We start from the raw sequence: 20,821 nt of genomic DNA on the forward strand, positions 1-20,821 counted from the left end.
ATGGGATGAAAAGATAGACATGAGCAGCCATGGTCTATATTGCTTTATTGCGTTTGTTGACGCTGGCTTCGATATTGCTTTCCCCGTTTATTGTTATGTCAATGTGATATACAATTTCAACATTTCCAAACCAATATACCCATATTGTCTTATCCAGGACGGATGCACTCAAAGTTATCGGCCTATGAGGCAAAATCATTTCTTTTCATTAGTCTAACGGCACTGGTAACCACGTCAATAGCGTGCGTTTTATTGTTGTTTTTTTAAGCCGACTCAAAAAATCAATATCCGGATAAAGGGCAAGCTTCCGGGCACCTTTGACCCGAAGTCACGTGACTGTGAAGTTACGTGTCCGAAAAAGTGGGGGTCATTCACCTTGAGATGGGCTTGGGTAAAAACTAAGTTGGCTATTCATCATGTGTTTACCAACGCAGATGAGCTTTATTGTACATTGACAAAATCATAAACAACCGTAAACCAAAACGTGTGAAAAGAGCAAATTAGACAGAAAAGCTGGTAAGATATGTGTGAAAAGTATTGACATTGATAACAATTTGAATATTATTTCTGAAATCATATCCCCTTTCGCACTCTATTGTTGCTGCTATCGTCATCACATGTGTCGAAAAGAGATCGATCGTATTTCAACACCAACAGCTGTCGCTGCTTGTCAAATTTAGCTAAGAGCTTGGATTTCCGAGTACAAGTGCGAACGGGGATGTAGCTCAGATGGTAGAGCGCTCGCTTAGCATGCGAGAGGTACGGGGATCGATACCCTGCATCTCCAGTTATTTTTATCTTATTTTTTGCAGTTTTATCTTATTTTCTTATTTTCACAATTGTTAGTTTCTTTGTTTCTGCATTCAATATTACTTAATATAGTTCCATGTTGGGATACTTTTGAAAAGGACCCCAATAACTTCGACCACACGTCTTGGTGTTCGCTTATGCAATCTCATAGCTAACGGGTTGGTTTTATCGTGAACGGGGATGTAGCTCAGATGGTAGAGCGCTCGCTTAGCATGCGAGAGGTACGGGGATCGATACCCTGCATCTCCAGTTACTTTTCTCTTATTTTTGCAGTTTTATCTTTCGAGAATGAAATGGCTTTTTCCTTTCTGGATTTTATTTTGCTTAACATATTTCTTGGATATTTTTGAAAAGAACCCCGATGACTTCAACCACACGGTTTGGTGTTCGCAAATGCAGTCCGATAGCTAACGGTTTAGCTTTTCGGTCATATGTTGAAACATATAAGGGGATGTAGCTCAGATGGTAGAGCGCTCGCTTAGCATGCGAGAGGTACGGGGATCGATACCCTGCATCTCCAGAAACCCTTGGTTTTCATTGATGAGAGTCATATTTTACCATAGTTTGTTTTGTTTTTCTTTCCGTTTATTGTATTGGTTTACACTTTTCCATGTTAACATTCATTACAACGGAATCATTACTAAGTAGATCCTGTGTACTTCACGCAGCTCAGCGATCGTCGATACCATATTTCCCTACAGTCCAATCCAATCCAACCTAATCCAAGTCAGTCGAATCCAGCTATACCTAATTTGATAATTCAAAGTTAGAATATGCATGGTTACAAGAAACCAGGTTTCAGTAGTTTTACTGTACTATCAATATAGATACAGTACTACCAATATGTATACACGAATACATTTACTGTCAAATAATTATGCACAATATACATACACTTGAAAATCTAGCTGTCTGACACTCAAAAACAACTAGGGCTGACTATAACAACAAAGGCATAAGCGTCGATGAAGATTAGACATCCAGGTAATAAGATACGCCAAAAAGCAATTACTCAAACAACTGGATATGATTTTGGAAACGGTCAGTTTCCAAAATCAATGACCGTTTCCAAAATCATATCCAGTTGTTTGAGTAATTGCTTTTTGGCGTAACAAAGGCATAAAATCCCTACACAAGTACGTCAAGCATGCACATATGATACAAATATACTTATGGCCTCCGTCGGTCAGTATTGACCGGGGTAAAATCCTAATTCACAACAGCCCTACAGCATCGACTATGATACAAGTATGTTCAAATATATAGGGTCATTCTTAGTGATGTGATACTAGTACTATGGCGAACACAGGTTTAAGCGCATCCATAATGTCCAACATGGCAATTACGATATCTATTTTGTGAATATCACCAATTTATCACACTGATGCTATATATTAAAGTCGAATGCCAATATTTTTTACAGACGATCCATGAGATTCAGTCCCTAAATCTCATTTATTCTGCATGAGATTAAATTCGTCTAATGTGAAATTAATAAGGAAAAGGCGCCTTATCTCATTAATCCTCAACTAAAAGCAGATCATCTTCTTCTTAATGGAGAATTAATGACATAAATGGGAACTTTCCCACTGATTCTCTTGTACGAGTAATGGAATATACTAGCCTAAAAAACAACATATGAAAATAGAGATATCACCACAAGTTCAATTATAACATTTTCCATACATAGTTTGTTGTGTTAACGAGATGAATGCAACAGGTACTGTAATTCACTTTATCTTCACGGTAGCAGAATTTCACGGTGTAAGGAAAATGCACATTTTCACTAAACTTTGACTTCACGGTGGTGGCAAGTGATTTACAGAACTGATGTGTTAAGGGATATAAATGACACCAACAGGTTTTTACACGGTGATGATAAGTTCCAGTTGACCGTGAAAACAGTGAACTTAAAGTTACAGTGAAAGAAACAAGAGTTGCAGTAATCAAGTCTGTTAGGTTGGCGTGTACACTAGTGGTTATTCACGAAGAGCCGCACAACACCGCGGCGAACCTCCTTCAGACGAAATCCGTAGATAACCGGGTTGATTGCAGAGTTAAGAGTGATGAAGATCATCATGCTATACAATGCAACCAAGTCCCTTGAATGCTGAGCCAATTTGATGAAGAATGGCATCCATCCTACCAGGAAAACGATGGTAATGATGACGATTGTGATGGCGGATTTTCTGTTGACGCTCGGCGGGGCACCCACAGCGGCTTCTTGTGCTGCGATGGCGCTCACGTGCTTCCACAGACACCAGAAGATGCCCAAGTTCAAGAGTAAGATTGCCGCCATCGGAATGAATACGAACACGACGACAATGAGTGCATAGTTTCGGGACAATCCAGAACCTAACGGGACACATTCTTCGTCAAAACGTCCTGTACAGTGCGAATCAAATTGGGGCAGTACCGCCAGCAGCAGTGACCACACCCACACGACAACTATCACGACCTTGCACTTGTCGTTGGTGACGTTGCTGACGTAGCTCATCCCGTGCACGATGAACCAGTAGCGCTCAGCCGTCAGGGCAACCAGGCCGTACGCGGAGGACATCCCGGAGAGAAGGATTGATGACATGCGGAAACGTAACGTAAAATTGGAGGGAACGGTCTCCGTTATTGCCACGTACACAAACAAACTACCCCCAAGGATGAAGGCTATGCCCGTCAAAACGTCGCCTGCTGCAAGATTAGCCATGAGAATGTAGACGGGCGTGTGGAGCTGTTCATGCTTGATGATGGCTGCTAGCGGGAGGCTATTCGCCATGGCTGACCAGACGCCCAGACAAATTGTAATACCTACGAGGATCAGGCCCCCGGTGGTTCTGTACTCTTCAAGAGCAAAGGAATATGGGAGCTCCTCCTGCAGACATCCGTGGACGTTGGAAGTGACATTTTCTTCTAAACCAGAGCTGTTGCTAGCCGCAAACGTACAGTTCTCAGGTGAATTGTTGGGGTTGTCACTGACCTGGTCCGTAACGTTCATGTTCAACCCAGAGGCCGGGCTTCCAACGCAGCAGCTTGTGACGAGAACCACCAACATCGCTCCGATGTAGCTTCCTCTGCACATCTTCATTCCCCTGTGAGTTACGGTCACTCTGAAACGAATCAAAGCACAGTTGGCGTTTTATAAATCGTATATTCATTCATTTCGATGACATCTTCACCTTTCAACTTTTTTTTTATATTAGCAATTGGATTTCCAGCTGATCCCAGTGGGCGTTTCTTTTTTTCCTGTTCTTCTAATTTACTGTGTGGGGAAATGAGGAATTGGTACCACCTGGGTGAGCACATTATTAATCTGCTTTGATCATGTTTTGTGTTATGTATTTCAATAATACAGTCGTCCAGCAGTGACTTCTCGGCTGAGGTTAGTATGAGTTGAGTCCGTTTTTCGTTATGCAATACTAGTATGTGATCTCAGCAGTTAAAATGATTATTTGACAGCAACGTCATATCTTCTACACGTAGCAGACGGGACATCAGGAGCAAAAGACCACATCACGAAGAGTTCATGGTCTGATTATCGAGCAGTTTTCGGCTTACCAGTTTAATGGAAGTTCATACTTTCCTTCATGGTTCACCCACATCCAATGTGTTTAATTTCATTAACTGTATGACGAATGCCACTCAGTTTACTTCCATCTGTCCTGTCCGACGTCATCGGTGGAGTCTGTTGCAATCGCTTGGAGTGAAAGAAGAAGTTATGCATTAATGGCTTCTGCCCTGATAGAAATGAACAAAACAAAACCCAGTAAACCCAAATTTCAGAACATGGTTTCAAGCGTAGATGTAAGGCATGTTGTAGACAAATGTTCTCTTAAACTCAGTCAGAAGGCAAACTGATAGGTTCCCAAATTAATCACACCACGTGGCCACTCAATTCTAAAACCTCTGGGATGAACGGTTGTATCCAACAGAAAATATGATAGTGAGTAACATGCGCCAAAACCAAAGATGGCATTTTAGCACCTGTTGCCGCTAGTTCAAAGACATATAAGGCTTGTTTATTTGGGAACCGTGTATGAAGATGGGATGTAGCTCAGATGGTAGAGCGCTCGCTTAGCATGCGAGAGGTATGGGGATCGATACCCTGCATCTCCAGCTATATCTTTTTTCTTTTGAATTTTGCAGCTTCAGCTTTAGAAAAAGGGTTTATTTTTCACATCAATTGCTTCGTTGTTTCTCTCTTTTTCCTTACATTGCAAGTACACACGTACAGGTTGGAGGTCATTGAAACCTAATTAGAATAAAATTCAAGCCAAGTCACATCACAGTTGATATAACTCTAGAAATAGCTCGTTTTCCATGATAGAATAGAGATCACTAATATAACAGTATTTTTTTGTATATAAAGGTATATTTGAATATTGAACCTTGAATAGGTATATTCAGAAATGACCATGAAAAAGACAAATTCGGTAACAAGCCGCGTTTTTATTTTTTTTCATAGAATATACGATAACGGGCCATGTGAAAATTAAACACTATTCTGCCTCTAAGTTGATGAGGTTGAAATTCTCAAAATAACGAGTACACATTATTATGCTAATTATAATAACAAACTTATACATTACGTGCACGAGTATGCTACTTACCCATCAAAACCGCAAAATGTATTCACCGTAATATACATCCAGTTACTTCCTTCTTCAGAATTATGACCATGATTATATTTCAAATATATATATATGGAACCCTATACCTAGATGACAAATTTGACATTTGTTTTGTCATCATATTCTCGGTCGCCCCTAGTGGGCCGAATGGTCTTGTCCTCAGCCTCTCCCGGTCCTCCAAAGCTCTGGGTATGTTTGTTTTGTAAATGTGGTTATTCCGCTAACTTTTCTAAATTATCACTGCCTACTTTGGTATGCATTCTAACTTATTCATTACTTATTGTTTTAAACAGAGTTTCAATATACAACATTGATATGTATTACCTCTTAACTCAGTTCTGGGTGATGTGATTTTATGCTTCTGATACGTTTGATATTCGACAGGTAAAGAAGTCTACAGATATCAGATTTCTGATATTGTGGTGGAACTTTGTTTTTCTTGACCAATTCATGGCTAATTTTGACGTTTCGGCTACTGATTATTCACGAAGAGCCGTGCAACTCTGCGACGAACCTCCTTCAGACGAAACCCGTAGATAACCGGGTTGATTGCAGAGTTAAGAATGATGAAGAACATCATGCTATACAAGGAAACCATGTCTGTTGAATGCTGAGCCAATTTGATGAAGAATGGCATCCATCCTACCAGGAAAACGATGGTAATGATGACGATTGTGATGGCAGATTTTCTGTTGACGCTCGGCGGGGCACCCACAGCGGCTTCTTGTGCAGCGATGGCGTTCACGTGCTTCCACAGACACCAGAAGATGCCCAAGTTCAAGAGTAAGATTGCCGCCATCGGAATGAATACGAACACGACGACAATGAGTACATAGTTTCGGGACAATCCAGAACCTAACGGGATGCAATCTTCGTCAAAACGTCCTGTACAGTGCGAGTCAAATTGGGGCAGTACCGCCAGCAGCAGTGACCACATCCACACGACAACGATCACGACCTTGCACTTGTCGTTGGTGACGTTGTTGACGTAGCTCATCCCGTGCACGATGAACCAGTACCGCTCAGCCGTCAGGGCAACCAGGCCGTACGCGGAGGACATCCCGGAGAGAAGGATTGATGACATGCGGAAACGTAACGTAAAATCAGCGGGCACGGTCTCCGTTACTGTCACGTACACAAGCAAACTACTCCCAATCATGAAGGCTATGCCCGTCAAAACGTCACCTGCTGCCAGATTAGCCATGAGAATGTAGACGGGCGTGTGGAGCTTTTCATGCTTGATGATGGCTGCTAGCGGAAGGCTATTCGCCACGACTGACCAGACGCCCAGACAAATAGTAGTGCCTACGAGGATCAGACTCCCGGTAGATTCGTACTTTTCAAGAGGGTAGGAAGATGGGGGCTCCTCCTGCAGGCATCCGTAGACGTTGGAAGTTATATTTTCTCCTAAATCAGAGCTGTTGCTAGCCGCAAAAGTACAGTTCTCATACGAATTGTTGGGGTTGTCACTGACATCGACCCGGTCCGTAACGTTCACGCCTGACCCAGAGGCCGGGCTTCCAACGCAGCGGCTTGTGACGAGGAGAACAACCAACACCGCTCCGATGTAGCTACCTCTGCACATCATCATTCCCTTGTGACTTACAGTTTCTCTGAAACAAAACACAGTCGGCTATTTATAAAAGGTATTATCATTAAGTTCGATGACACCTTCACCTTTCAACTTCTTTTTTTTTATATTAGCAATTGGATTTCAGGCTGATTCCAGCGGGCGTTTCTTTTTTCCCGTTCTTCTGATTTACTGTTTGGGGAAATGAGGTATTGGTACCACCTGGGTGAGCACATTATTAATCTGCTTTGATCATGTTTGTGTTATGTATCTCAATAATACAGTCGTCCAGCAGTGACTTCTCGGCTGAGGGTAGTATGAGTTGACTCCGTTTTTCGCTTTGCAATATTAGTATGTGATCTCCTCCAGCAGTTAACATGATTATTTGACAGCAACGTCATATCTTCCACATGTAGCAGACGGAATATCAGGAGCAAAAGACCACATCAGGAAGAGTTCATGGTCTGATTAGCGAGTAGTTTTCAGCTTACCAGTTTAATGGAAGTTCATGCTTTCCTTCATGGTTCACCCACATCCAATGTGTTTAATTTCATTAACTGTATGACGAATGCCACTCAGTTTACTTCCATCTGTCCTGTCCGACGTCATCGGTGGAGTCTGTTGCAATCGCTTGGAGTGAAAGAAGAAGTTATGCATTAATGGCTTCTGCCCTGATAGAAATGAACAAAACAAAACCCAGTAAACCCAAATTTCAGAACATGGTTTCAAGCGTAGATGTAAGGCATGTTGTAGACAAATGTTCTCTTAAACTCAGTCAAAAGGCAAACTGATAGGTTCCCAAATTAATCTCACCACGTGACCACTCAATTCTTAAACCTCTGGGATGAACGGTTGTATCCAACAGAAAATATGATAGTGAATAACATGCGCCAAAACCAAAGATGGCATTTTAGCACCTGTTGCCGCTAGTTCAAAGACATATAAGGCTTGTTTATTTGGGAACCGTGTATGAAGATGGGATGTAGCTCAGATGGTAGAGCGCTCGCTTAGCATGCGAGAGGTACGGGGATCGATACCCTGCATCTCCAGCTATATCTTTTTACTTTTGAATTTTGCAGTTTCAGCTTTAGAAAAAGGGTTTATTTTTCACACCAATTGCTTCGTTGTTTCTCTCTTTTTCCTTACATTGCAAGTACACACGTACAGGTTGGAGGTCATTGAAACCTAATTAGAATAAAATTCAAGCCAAGTCACATCACAGTTGATATAACTCTAGAAATAGCTCGCTTTCCATGATAGAATAGAGATCACTAAAATAACAGTATTTTTTTTGTATATAAAGGTATATTTAAATATTGAACCTTGAATAGGTATATTCAGAAATGACCATGAAAAAGACAAATTCGGTAACAAGCCGCGTTTTTATTTTCTTTCATAGAATATACGATAACGGGCCATGTGAAAATTAAACACTATTCTGCCTCTAAGTTGATGAGGTTGAAATTCTCAAAATAACGAGTACACATTATTATGCTAATTATAATAATAAACTTATACATTACGTGCACGAGTATGCTACTTACCCATCAAAACCGCAAAATGTATTCACCGTAATATACATCCAGTTACTTCCTTCTTCAGAATTATGACCATGACTATATTTCAAATATATATATATGGAACCCTATACCTAGATGACAAATTTGACATTTGTTTTGTCATCATATTCTCGGTCGCCCCTAGTGGGCCGAATGGTCTTGTCCTCAGCCTCTCCCGGTCCTCCAAAGCTCTGGGTATGTTTGTTTTGTATTAAAATGTGGTTATTCCGCTAACTTCTCTAAATTATCACTGCCTACTTTGGTATGCATTATAACTTATTCATTACTTATTGTTTTAAACAGAGTTTCAATATACAACATTGACATGTATTACCTCTTAACTCAGTTCTGGGTGATGTGATTTTATGCTTCTGATACGTTTGATATTTGACAGGTAAAGAAGTCTACAGATATCAGATTTCTGATATTGTGGTGAAACTTTATTTTTCTTGACCAATTCATAGCTAATTTTGACGTTTCGGCTACTGATTATTCACGAAGAGCCGTGCAACTCTGCGACGAACCTCCTTCAGACGAAACCCGTAGATAACCGGGTTGATTGCAGAGTTAAGAATGATGAAGAACATCATGCTATACAAGGAAACCAAGTCCCTTGAATGCTGAGCCAATTTGATGAAGAATGGCATCCATCCCACCAGGAAAACGATGGTAATGGTGACGATTGTGATGGCGGATTTTCTGTTGACGCTCGGCGGGGCACCCACAGCGGCTTCTTGTGCTGCGATGGCGCTCACGTGCTTCCAGAGACACCAGAAGATGCCCAAGTTTAAGAGTAATATTGCCGCCATCGGAATGAATACGAACACGGCGACAATGAGTACATAGTTTCGGGACAATCCAGAACCTAACGGGACGCATTTTTCGTCAAAACGTCCTGTACAATGCGAATCAAATTGGGGCAGTACCGCCAGCAGCAGTGACCACATCCACACGACAACGATCACGACCTTGCACTTGTCGTTGGTGACGTTGTTGACGTAGGTCATCCCGTGAACGATGAACCAGTAGCGCTCAGCCGTCAGGGCAACCAGTCCGTAGGCGGAGGACATCCCGGAGAGAAGGATTGTTGATATGCGGAAACGTAACATGAAATTGGCGGGAACGGTCTCCGTTACTGTCACGTACACAAACAAACTACCCCCAATCATGAAGGCTATGCCCGTCAAAACGTCACCTGCTGCAAGATTAGCCACGAGAATGTAGACGGGCTTGTGGAGCTGCTTATGCTTGATGATGGCTGCTAGCGGAAGGCCATTCGCCACGACTGACCAGACGCACAGCGAAATAGTAGTACCTACGAGGATCAGACCCCCGGTAGATTCGTACTTTTCAAGAGGGAAGGAAGATGGGGGCTCCTCCTGCAGGCATCCGTAGACGTTGGAAGTGATATTTTCTCCTAAACCAGAGCTGTTGCTAGCCGCAAAAGTACAGTTCCCATACGAATCGTTGGGGTTGTCACTGACGTCGACCCGGTCCGTAACGTTCACGCCTGACCCAGAAGCCGGGCTTCCAACGTTAGCGCAGCGGCTTGTGATGAGGAGAACCCCCAACGCCGCTCCGATGTAGCTACCTCTGCACACCATCATTCCCTTGTGACTTACATACAGTTTCTCTGAAACAAAACACAGTCGGCGATTTATAAAAGGTATTTTCGTTAATTTCGATTCTTCTTTTTTTTATTGGATTTCCGGCTGATCCCAGTGGGCGTTTCTTTTTTCCCGTTCTTCTAATTTACTGTGTGGGGAAATGAGGTGTTGGTTCCACCTTGGTGAGCACATTCTTAATCTGCTTTGATCATGTTTTATGTTATGTATTTCAATAATACAGTCGTCAAGCAGTGACTTCTCGGCTGAGTGTAGTATGAGTTGAGTCGGTTTTTTGCTTTTGCAATTCTGTAATTCACTTTATCTTCACGGTGGCAAAATTTCACGGTGTAAGGAAAATGCAAATTTTTCAGTTATCTTCAACTTCACGGTGGCGGCAAGTGATTTACAGAACAGATTTGTGAAGGAATGATAAATGGTAACAACAGGTTTTTACACGGTGATGATAAGTTCCAGTTCAGCGGCGACCGTGAAAACAGTGAACTTAAAGTTACAGTGAAAGAAACAAGAATTACAGTATGTGATCTGCAGCAGTTAAAATGATTATTTGACAGCAACTTCATATCTTCTACATGTAGCAGACGGGACATCAGGAGCAAAAAAAAACACATCAGGAAGAGTTCATGGTCTGATTAGCGAGTAGTTTTCAGCTTACCAGTTTAATGGAAGTTTATGCTTTTTTTCATGGTTCACCCACATCCAATGAGTTTAATTTCATTTGCCGAATAGTAGATTCTTCGTTTTTTCTTTCATATCTTCTCCTTTGACTTTAAAATTTTCTTTGGCATTACTATCCTTTTCCCAAAGAGATTTTTTGCAATTCACGGCACATATTTGCTGTTTACAGGTGCTTTGCGAAATTTACAGTATTGTCGTAAAGTTTTTTTGGGGGGAAACGGACGAAAATTGATGCGCGCGTGGATGTCATCCATATAATCAAATCAACATCGCCTAATTCGTAATGAGGTTGTCGAATTTCGCCCAAATGTCTTCTAGTGTAATACGTAGGCGATCCCCTGAGTTTCGCACCTTTATCATTGTTTAAGTGATAATATCTTGCTAAAATGCCTAAAACTGATCATATCAAATCTTAGTGAGCCAATCACGAACGCCCGTGCCTAATCACGCCTTATATTCAAATTTCCCGCCGCCATGACGTCATGTTGACAGGTGGTGCATTCTTGCTGTGGCCTGGTCTGCGCGTGGCCTCGTGAACGACGTGTCCAAAAGTTTATATACTTCTCGTGCTCAAAAATTTCAGTTTTCTAACCTTTTTGTGGGCAGTTTTCTGGAGGAATTGTGGAGAACGACGTGTGGAATAACATGGGCGAGAATGTCCGGGCAGAGGTTTGTTTGCAGCTTGGCAGGGCCGTCGGATGACTTCGGATTCAAAAATGTGACGCAGCACCAGGCAGGTAATGTTCAAACTTCTGATCTGGAAATTTCGTCTAATCAGTTTTATTTCTGACGAAAAACAAAGCGTTAAGTTTAACCTTGCAATACGTTGTGGTCGGCAAATTGTGTTTTCAACCGTGTGCATTTCTTGTCTTGTATGTTTTCCCGTATTGTTGAAAATGGAAATAACGAGGGCGCGAGGAAGCAAGAAAATAACATACGGCATTCTGCCAAGGGGATATTGGTGAAGAAAATTAGGGCTGAGAAAAACTGTACTGGAATTTTCACCACAGATATATCATGCGGAGGCATCCAGACTAAATTTTGCTGTGTTGTCTTTTTCACAAACATGCAAATCAATCTGCTGAAGAGTTCAATCGTAAGGTGAAAGAAAATAGAAAATATCAGGCACGTAACTAGTACAGGCGGTACAGTCTACGGGGGTACAACACCGGGACGGACCCGAACTGTCAACCTTGCTTCGACAACTGAAAGGTAAATCATAGGCGGGAGATTGTATAGTGCTAAAAGATACATTTGTGGAGGGGAGTTCTGGAGTGTCAAATCCAAATGGCATGCCGTACTTGTGTCTGCTCAACATGCCAGAGGTCAAGATCATAGATAGAGTGAGTGTTCATAACTATTACTGTACATCAATACCAACGCCGGGGTTGTTTCCTTGCTTTTAGGTGTATGTGTGTGACAATGACCCTCCCAACAGCTTGCGATCCATACATACTTATAGTACACAGGGTCAGTGCAAACGTTGGCAATATTGAACACCACTGGGTCCTTCATGGACGAAGTCTGGACTGTGCGGACACCTAAATTATATGCCTTGCCAATAGGACTATGATTGCTGGTGTGGGCTTGCTGCCCGGAAAATTGTGACCAAAATGGTCTGAAACAGGCTTGATCGCCTGAGTCTTGACTCCGTTTGGCTTGTAACAACACCAGGGCCCCTCATCCCCATAGGGGGCTTAAATACATAGTGCCGGCGTCAGGGGATCGCCAGAGCAGTGCTCTCGAGGCATGGTGGTGAGTTTGCACACGATACGGAAAGAAATCACACACCCAAAAGAACCCAACTTTGAAGGGTTCCAATGTTGATGTAGAGTAATGGATATGATCACTCCCTCTCTCCATGTTTTGATCTCTAGCACGTTGTACGGACATGGATGCGACATACGGTTTGGATTTGACTATTTAAAGCCCCCTCTACGGGTGTTTTTCTCTTGGGACTGTACCATCTTTTGCTGATGATTCACCTTTCATTTATCGAGACAAGTTCACAGTCTGGTTCGATCCCGGTGTTGTAACCCAGAAGGCTGGAGCCCCTTTACTGGTTATGTGCCTGACCTTTTCTCTTTTCTTCCCCTCACGATTCAACTCCTTAGTAAGTTGATTGGCATGTTCGTGACAAGGACTGTGAATTGTAATAGAGTCATTTTGTATCCTATACTATTTAGCTACTCGTATTTTAATTTGTATCCACATTTAGAATATCAACAAAGGTTTTCCGCCTAGAGGACGAAAGATCCGTACGTGATAAATCGAAGAGAAACCATGGTGACTTAAGACTTGTCTTAGTTTCGCTTTCTTTACCCTATTTGTACCTCACACGTTTATTGTGGAAGAACTACTGCAATGGGAACAACCATTGATTCCTTAACAGTTTTTCGAAGTCCTTACGTTTTGGTCCCGTTACTTTCCCGATTGTGTAGTCGTCCACGTTTCCCTGATGTCCGGTAGTCACAATAACATGATATATTATGCGACACTATTAGATTAACTGCTATACGATACTATAATATTAATGGTTATGCGATACTATTAGATTGATGGTTATGGGATACTATTGGATTGATGGTTATGCGATACTATTGGATTAATGACTGTTCGTTTTTGTACCATTTTCTGTCAAATTTCTAGCTCCCATACAATTCTATCTTAGCCACAAAGTCTTCTAAGCTGTTGTTTTCTAGACATCATACCTCGAATATGCTGCAACAGTTTGGGATCCACACACAAAGAAGGATATAGATAAACTGGAGAGGGTGCAGAACCAATCTGCCAGATTCTGCACGAACAACTATGACAGGGGCTCTAGTGTAACCAAAATTAAAGCAGATCTGCAATGGATGTCACTTGAGGACAGGAGAACAATGTCCAGACTTTGCATGATGTACAAGATGACTAATAAACTTGTGGACGTACCGACTGATACGTATCTAATAAGCACCAGAGTTATCAACCAAGGATTGATTTGTTCAAAAATTCGTATTTCCCGAGAACCATAGTAAAATGGAACTCGTTGTCATCAAGTACTGTAGGAGCTTCCTCACTAAGTAGATTTAAAGAACGGTTGCAGTCAGATATGCAAAGACTAGGTGTAATAGACCGTTCGGTGTATTATGACCAGCTGCTGCCGCGCCGCGTGCCTGCAAAGCTGGTGTGTTACGCCTAATGGCGGTTATACCGGCTATATTGATACAGATACAGATACATCCAATAATCTTCTTTTATTTTTCTTCCCTGTAGTCCAGTGACTTTGGGGCCCGCCCTTTGGAGAGAAGACAGACTGGACATGTGGCAACCTAAGCTGAAGATGTTTCTTCGCAACTTTAGTTTCGAGTACATTCAAATTTATATCAACTCAGCTGCTTGGCCAGAATTTGAACCAATATTTAACACTGATTTCATAGCAGAGCTGGAGCCCCATCTTTAATTTCAAAGGGTAATATTGGTTTGATTTAAGCAGTCACCGTGTGTATTTGAACCAACAACGTTTAAGCACAATAATGATAACACTCAAACTTCCCCTCCTGTCTCTTTACCGTGACTCCTGCAGGTTTGAACAACACGTCCTCACTAATAGCATTTTACTTTGAAGTACATTTCACTTAACACACTGTGCAGCTTCTTGGGATTCAAGCAATCTGCAACCGCAACGATCGGAACCCAGATTGCCTTAAGTACGTTGCTCAGCAAGCACACCATATGCAGCAGTTTGGGATTCGGCAAACCAACAAACTAAAGGTCATGATATCAGACGCAAAGTTTATTTGTGTTTTTTTTTTATTCAAATAGATTAGTCTGGTAATTTATCTAGTCTGTGGATCCATCTTTGCCATGTTCTACCAGATTTGTTTGCTTTTCCATTTCTCCCTCTTTGACAACTGTAGGTGATGTGCCATGTCCAACTACCCTGTGCAACATGGCACGGAGAACCTAAGACTGCGGCGACGGGACAGGTGTGACAGATGGTCCCAGAACAGGTGTATCCTGCAAGATAGCTGCGGGGTGGAGGTCATCAACAATACGTCAGGGGTCAGACCTGAAACCCCTGACCTAAGCGAGTCTCTGTGTCATTCTTGAGTAGGTCATTTGTCAGCCATAGGTCATAGGTCATAGGTCAATCCAAATAAAGGACTGCTCCATTAGGATAGGAAGGAAGGTTTAAGAATTATTTGATTGAAAAGTCAAAAGACCACCACCACCATCAAAAAGCGCACGCAGTTTGGTTTGCACTAATTCATCACGCAAAATAAAGCAAATTCTGACTGCTTTCTGTGTTTCGGCAGTTGAAAGCACTACATGTATAATCACTTTTTATTCAATTTGGCTATAGAAAAGTTTCCTTCCATATTGTTAGAATGACTATCAAATTTTCTCCAAGAAGTGCATATTCATGCTTGGCCATTTAAAATCAACTCTTGTAGCAAGGTTTCCATGGTTCAAATCCACCAACCGCGTCCACTGCTCTTAGTACTGAAATCGCGTCTCCCCTGCCCTTGGTACTGAGGGTCTCTTCCCTGCCCTTAGTACTGAGGTTCTCTCCACTGCCCTCAGTACTGAAATCCCATCCCCTGCCCTTAGTACTGAAGTTCTCTCCCCTGACCTTAGAACTGAGGTTCTCTCCCCTGCCCATAGAACTTAGGTTCTCTCCCCTGCCCTTAGTACTAAAATCCCATCCCCTGCCGTTAGTACTGAAGTCCCGTCTCCCCTGCCCTTAGTACTGAAGTTCTGTCCCCCTCCCTTGTGTGACGTTGTCCTTGCACCCAATCCCTTGTTATAAATTGGCTATAAAAGTATACTTGTATACGCGAAAGTCATTGTATCGCGATGCACGTCAGATTGATAGTACTGTAGCAGCAATGTGACGTCAACGCACTGTCACTCTTATTTCAACAGATAGGAGTCCCCAAAGCCACTTCGATCGATAGAATAGATTTAATCAACCTAGAAAGGCAACATTTGCGGGAGCAAATGCAACATGTTTCGCCCATTTCCCTCCCCATTTAAAAAGCGACTGTGCCATAGAGGCTAACGTTTGTTGTATGTCTGCAATGTTGGTATTTGAATGAATAATTGAATTGAAGACCAGTCAGAAATGGATCTCTCCCAATTTGAAACCCTGTGCATGGATGGGCTCTTCCAGGCACCCATATTCATACTGGACCATTAAAAACCACATTCACCAGAGACGCCTCAATGGTCGCTATGAAAAACACCAAGTAGGCAATGCTGGAGTTCTCCTTAATCAACGACTCCAGCTCATATTTTTGCAGTTTTAGCTTTTGTTTAGAAAAAGGGTTTAATTCTCTTTCTCTGTACAAACGTCCAGGTTGGTGGTCATTGACCCGAATTTTGATATGATTCAAGCCAAGTCACATTACAGTTCGCTCTCCATGATAGAATAGAGATCACTAAAATAACAGTCAATTATTTATATAAAGGTACATTTGAACATTAAACGGGGACATAGGTACATTTGGAAATGACCATAAAAATGACAAATTCTGTTACACGCGTCATTTCTTTTTTCTTTCATAGAATATACGATAACGGGTCATGTAGAAAGTGAAAACTTTTCTGCCTCTAAGTTGATGAGTTTGGACTTCTCAAATTTAAGAGCACACATAATTATGCTAAATTTAAATACAACGTGCACTATTATATTACTTAACCATCAAACCCACAAAAAACTTCACCATAATTCAATTGCACAACTACTTTCTTCTTCAGGCATCATGACCATGACTATATTTCAAATATATATATACAGGTATGGCACCCTAGATGACAGATTTGAAATTTGGTCGGATGGTTTTGTCCCTTCCCCCCATCTGTTCTGGTCCTTCAAAGCTCTAGATTTGTTTTGTAAATATGAATATAGTTATTGAGCTAACTTCTCTCAGGTATCAATACCTACTTTGGTATTCATTCTAACTTACGCATAACTTGTTTTTTCAAACATAGTTTCAATATACAACATTGACAAGTATTACCACTAACTTAGTTCAGGGTGCTGTGATTTTTATGCTTCTGATACATTTGATATTTGATAGGTAAAAAAAGTCTAGAGATGTCCGATTTGTGATATTGTGGTGAAAGTTTGTTTTTCTTGTCCAATTCACGGCTAGTTTTGACGTTCTGGCTAATGGTTATTCACGAAGAGCCGTGCAACGCCGCGACGAACCTCCTTCAGACGAAACCCGTAAATAACCGGGTTGATCGCAGAGTTCAGGCTGATGAAGATCAGCATTTTAAACACGGATATTATGTCTGTAGACATTTGGGCAACTTTGACGAAGAATGGCATCCATCCCACAAGGAACACGATGGTGATGATGACGATTGTGATGGCGGATTTTCTGTTGACGCTCGGCGGTGCACCCACAGCGGCTTCTTGTGCTGCGATGGCGCTCACGTGCTTCCAGAGACACCAGAAGATGCCCAAGTTTAAGAGTAATATTGCCGCCATCGGAATGAATACGAACACTAGGACAGCGATCACATAATTTCGGGACAGTCCCGCACCTAACGGGACACATTCTTCGTCAAAACGTCCTGTACAGTGCGAGTCAAAGTGAGGCAATATCGACAGCAGCAGTGACCACATCCACACGACAACGATCACGACCTTGCACTTGTCGTTGGTGACGTTGTTGACGTAGGTCATCCCGTGCACGATGAACCAGTAGCGCTCAGCCGTCAGGGTCACCACGCTGTAGGCGGAGGACATCCCAGAGAGAAGGAGCGAGGAGAGACGAAGGTTCAACATTGCATTGGAGGGGACAGTCTCTGTCACTATGACGTACACTTGAGAGCTACATCCCACGATGAAGACTATGCCGGCCAAGATGTCGCCTGCTGCCAGATTAGCCATGAGAATGTAGACGGGCGTGTGGAGCTGTTCATGCTTGATAATGGCTGCAAGCGGGAGGCTATTCGCCACGACTGACCAGACGCCAAGACTTATAGCAATGCCTGCGTATACCATAAGATATTTATCGGCATCGACATACTTTTGAAGGGGAAAGGACGTTGGGGGCTCTTTCTGCAGACATTCGTTGGAGTCTGAAATGATAACCTCTCCTAAACCTGGCCCATTGGTGGTCGCAAATGGACAGTTTCCAAAGGGACCACTAGTATTTCTCAGCGTTGAATTGTGGAACGTACCCGTTTCTTGACTTGTAACGTTTCCGAAGGAACCACTAGTATTTCTCAGCGTTGCATTGTGGAACGCACCCGTTTCTTGACTTGTGACGTTTCTGAAGGAACCACTAGTATTTCTCAGTGTTGCATTGTGGAACGTACCCGTTTCTTGACTTGTAACGTTCAAGTCCGGTCCAGAAGTCGAGTTTATCCCAGCGCAGCGACATGTGGCGAGGAGTACCAACAGCACAGCCCCAGTACTAGTGTACATGTAGCTGCCTTCACGCATCGTCCTTCCACTATGGTCTCTCTAGAGCAGAATACCGTTAGAGTCGTAAGAATTGTATTTTTCACTGGTAAATTCAATAACTCCTACGCTTAAGGTCGCTCCTTAAGACAAAGCATTCGTAATTACGTCTTTTCGATCCCAGCTGATCCCACTGCGGGGTCTCCTTTTCCCGTTCTTCTAATTTATTGCGTGGGCAAGATGTGTTATGTGTGCTACCTGTTATCTGCTTTTCTCATCTTTGTAGTATGCATTTCAATTAGATGTCCACAGCACCCGTACTCTGTGAGAGTACTTTAAAAAGACATGGCTTCCGATTTTTACTCTGTCATCTTTTCTCTCAAGATGGCGCTAAAGGGATAGATCTATTGACTCGGCATGTAGCAGGAGAAACAGTAAGGCAGGGCAGTTTCTATATGGATTTAAAGGAGCAGCATCATCACTGTGGTTCAACTACGTACGCCAAGTTCTGTTTCATTTCATAAGTAGCCTGGTAACCAACTCCCCACTGGGGGAAGGTACTATTTCGCAAAAGTGAAGTTTTTGCTGAAATACGCACCTAGAAATGTGGAGACGGCCTTTTTGGATATGAAAATGTACAAATTTTGTGATTTTTAAAAATATTTACCCCCTGTACATACCCCCTGAAATTTTTACCATGATTATGTACTAAACTACAGTTTGTACTATAAAGGTATGCTAGCAAACATACTTAATGCCTTAAAGTATAAGTACTTTGAGGTCAGAAGACATTACTGTGAAAATCTGAACCTCAAATCTATTCTCCACGCAGATATAGACTTCCAAAATCATTGTAAGAATGGACTATTCCCATTACAACATGTGCAAACTTTAAGGGGTATGTACAAGGGGGTTAGATTCCAATGATTTTCCCAATTTTGTGATTTCTGTGCTTAGATAGACCATATCTCCATATTTTGAAATGCGTGTTTTACAACGTTGGTATTAATACATATCCCTATCCCCATCCCCAGGCCGCCGTGCGCTTGTTTTACCTTCCATTCGACGCGACATACGAAACTTTTAATAGACATTTTTTCCAATGTAGCCAGCCATCTTTCAAGCCGGCCTTTCTGATCACTACTGTTAAAGTTAAAGTGACCCGGGCGTCTTGAAAAGACGCATAGGGGTGGCGCCCATCTCCATTTCTATAGCCCTTGGCCCACACACATTTGTGCAAGTCACTACAGCAGGGTAACAGGTGATCACTACTGTCACGAAGGGCGAAACATTTCACAGAAATTCAGTAAGAGGCAAATAAACAATTGTAAGTCCGCAAACAATCAAAATCAATCATACTAACTTACCTCTACATTCTTCGACGTATGAGGTGAACGGTTGTATCCCATAGGAAGAATGTATAAAGCAAACAAGTTCGTAAACAAGCTTAAGAAAACGAATGTGTAGGAATCAGTACTAGTCCTATTGATGGCACAAGCAGTTGTCTGCCAAAGCCTTAGCTTGTCTACAGGAATATGTTATCGCCTGTGTTGCTATGCTAATGCTGTTGTTAACACGTGCGCGATATTGTAATGCAATGAACTGGAAAGGCAACATTTATAGCGAGCAAGCGTGTGATCCCATCGCTCCCCATGTAAGAGTGGACTGTTCCAAAATTACACCTGTGCAAAAATGAACATTCCCAAATCACTTCCGGTCGAAATTAGACTATTCCCATATCACCCAAGTTCAATATGGACTATTTCAATTCAACCCCTATGCAAGAATTTACTTTTTCTGGCTACAACACTCCCGTGCATGCCAGAAATGACTCTTCCAATTCAAATACTTCCGTGCAAATCGGACTATTCTAAACCCACCTCCCGTGTGAAAACAACCCCTACACAAAGTGCAGCAACAGGTGGCACTTCATAACTGTACCATTGCCGGGGGTTAAAAAGAAAGAGGACTTAATTCAACCATAGACATATGAGCAGGGGATGTAGCTCAGATGGTAGAGCGCTCGCTTAGCATGCGAGAGGTACGGGGATCGATACCCTGCATCTCCAATTCTTTTTGTTTCTTTGTTTTGTTAGAAAACAACGTTCTTCAAAATATGTCCATTAAGTTACAGTATGGTAACATCCGACAGTCTTTTTTTTTTTCAAAACGTTTTTGAATACATGTTTACAGTCAAACTAAATCCCACGAACTATCAATCAATCTAAAAATATCCATCTCTAATGAACGTTTTATTGCTCTGTCCATCAATGCACTAGTTGTGTACATTTGTATATACTAGTAGGTGCTTGGCAAAGTTCCTGTGAATGAATATTGTGTAATCAGTATCTAGGTCAAAGGTCATTGACCTCACAGTAGCAAGACCAGTACTTTACATAACCATCCCCTATTCTTTCTAATGAAGTACTACATGTAGTACTGTACTGTTGGTTAGACATTTTAGTCCTAAGAGAACTATGTAATTGTTCTTCTTTATCATAAACCAATTACAGGACCTACAACACATTGATTTCAGTCGCCTGTCTGTG

General features: G+C 42.1%; 2 protein-coding genes and 4 non-coding genes across 9 annotated transcripts; 4 read left to right on the top strand and 2 right to left on the bottom strand.

Moving 5' to 3' along the window:
• The first annotated feature begins 714 nt into the window (after positions 1-714).
• Positions 715-787, top strand: Trnaa-agc (transfer RNA alanine (anticodon AGC)). Its single transcript has one exon. It is a non-coding gene; the product is annotated as a tRNA-Ala (tRNA).
• Positions 788-986: 199 nt separating this feature from the next.
• Trnaa-agc (transfer RNA alanine (anticodon AGC)) lies at positions 987-1,059 on the top strand. Its single transcript has one exon. It is a non-coding gene; the product is annotated as a tRNA-Ala (tRNA).
• A 198-nt stretch (positions 1,060-1,257) lies between these two features.
• Positions 1,258-1,330, top strand: Trnaa-agc (transfer RNA alanine (anticodon AGC)). Its single transcript has one exon. It is a non-coding gene; the product is annotated as a tRNA-Ala (tRNA).
• Positions 1,331-1,926: 596 nt separating this feature from the next.
• LOC136444350 (G-protein coupled receptor 12-like) lies at positions 1,927-4,522 on the bottom strand. Its single transcript, XM_066441863.1, has 2 exons — positions 4,363-4,522; positions 1,927-3,914 (listed from the first exon to the last, which is right to left on the bottom strand). The coding sequence occupies exon 2, from the start codon at positions 3,890-3,892 to the stop codon at positions 2,783-2,785; it is 1,110 nt and encodes a 369-aa protein (XP_066297960.1). The 5' UTR covers positions 3,893-3,914; positions 4,363-4,522; the 3' UTR covers positions 1,927-2,782.
• A 749-nt stretch (positions 4,523-5,271) lies between these two features.
• LOC136444349 (melanocortin receptor 5-like) lies at positions 5,272-20,742 on the bottom strand. Of its 4 annotated transcripts, XM_066441862.1 has the most exons (3): positions 19,640-19,857; positions 7,497-7,635; positions 5,272-7,048 (listed from the first exon to the last, which is right to left on the bottom strand). In XM_066441862.1, the coding sequence occupies exon 3, from the start codon at positions 7,024-7,026 to the stop codon at positions 5,908-5,910; it is 1,119 nt and encodes a 372-aa protein (XP_066297959.1). In that variant the 5' UTR covers positions 7,027-7,048; positions 7,497-7,635; positions 19,640-19,857; the 3' UTR covers positions 5,272-5,907. The 4 variants fall into 4 exon arrangements, with proteins under 4 accessions (XP_066297959.1, XP_066297958.1, XP_066297957.1 ...); XM_066441861.1 differs by lacking the exon at positions 7,497-7,635 and having other exon boundaries at positions 19,640-19,856; XM_066441860.1 differs by lacking the exons at positions 5,272-7,048; positions 7,497-7,635 and adding an exon at positions 8,369-10,197 and having other exon boundaries at positions 19,640-19,853.
• Positions 20,269-20,341, top strand: Trnaa-agc (transfer RNA alanine (anticodon AGC)). Its single transcript has one exon. It is a non-coding gene; the product is annotated as a tRNA-Ala (tRNA).
• Positions 20,743-20,821: the final 79 nt, after the last annotated feature.

This window comes from Branchiostoma lanceolatum, chromosome 11 (genome assembly GCF_035083965.1).
Source record: "Branchiostoma lanceolatum isolate klBraLanc5 chromosome 11, klBraLanc5.hap2, whole genome shotgun sequence".
Taxonomy (NCBI): domain Eukaryota; kingdom Metazoa; phylum Chordata; class Leptocardii; order Amphioxiformes; family Branchiostomatidae; genus Branchiostoma; species Branchiostoma lanceolatum.

Excerpts from the sequence above, each read along its gene's own strand:
- LOC136444349 (XM_066441859.1), bottom strand. The coding sequence starts at position 19,681 with ATGGGATACAACCGTTCACCTCATACGTCGAAGAATGTAGAG. Across the intron at positions 18,336-19,639 it reads ATACGTCGAAGAATGTAGAG|AGAGACCATAGTGGAAGGAC; the intron begins GTAAGTTAGTAT and ends ATTCTGCTCTAG.
- LOC136444350 (XM_066441863.1), bottom strand. The coding sequence starts at position 3,892 with ATGAAGATGTGCAGAGGAAGCTACATCGGAGCGATGTTGGTGGTTCTC.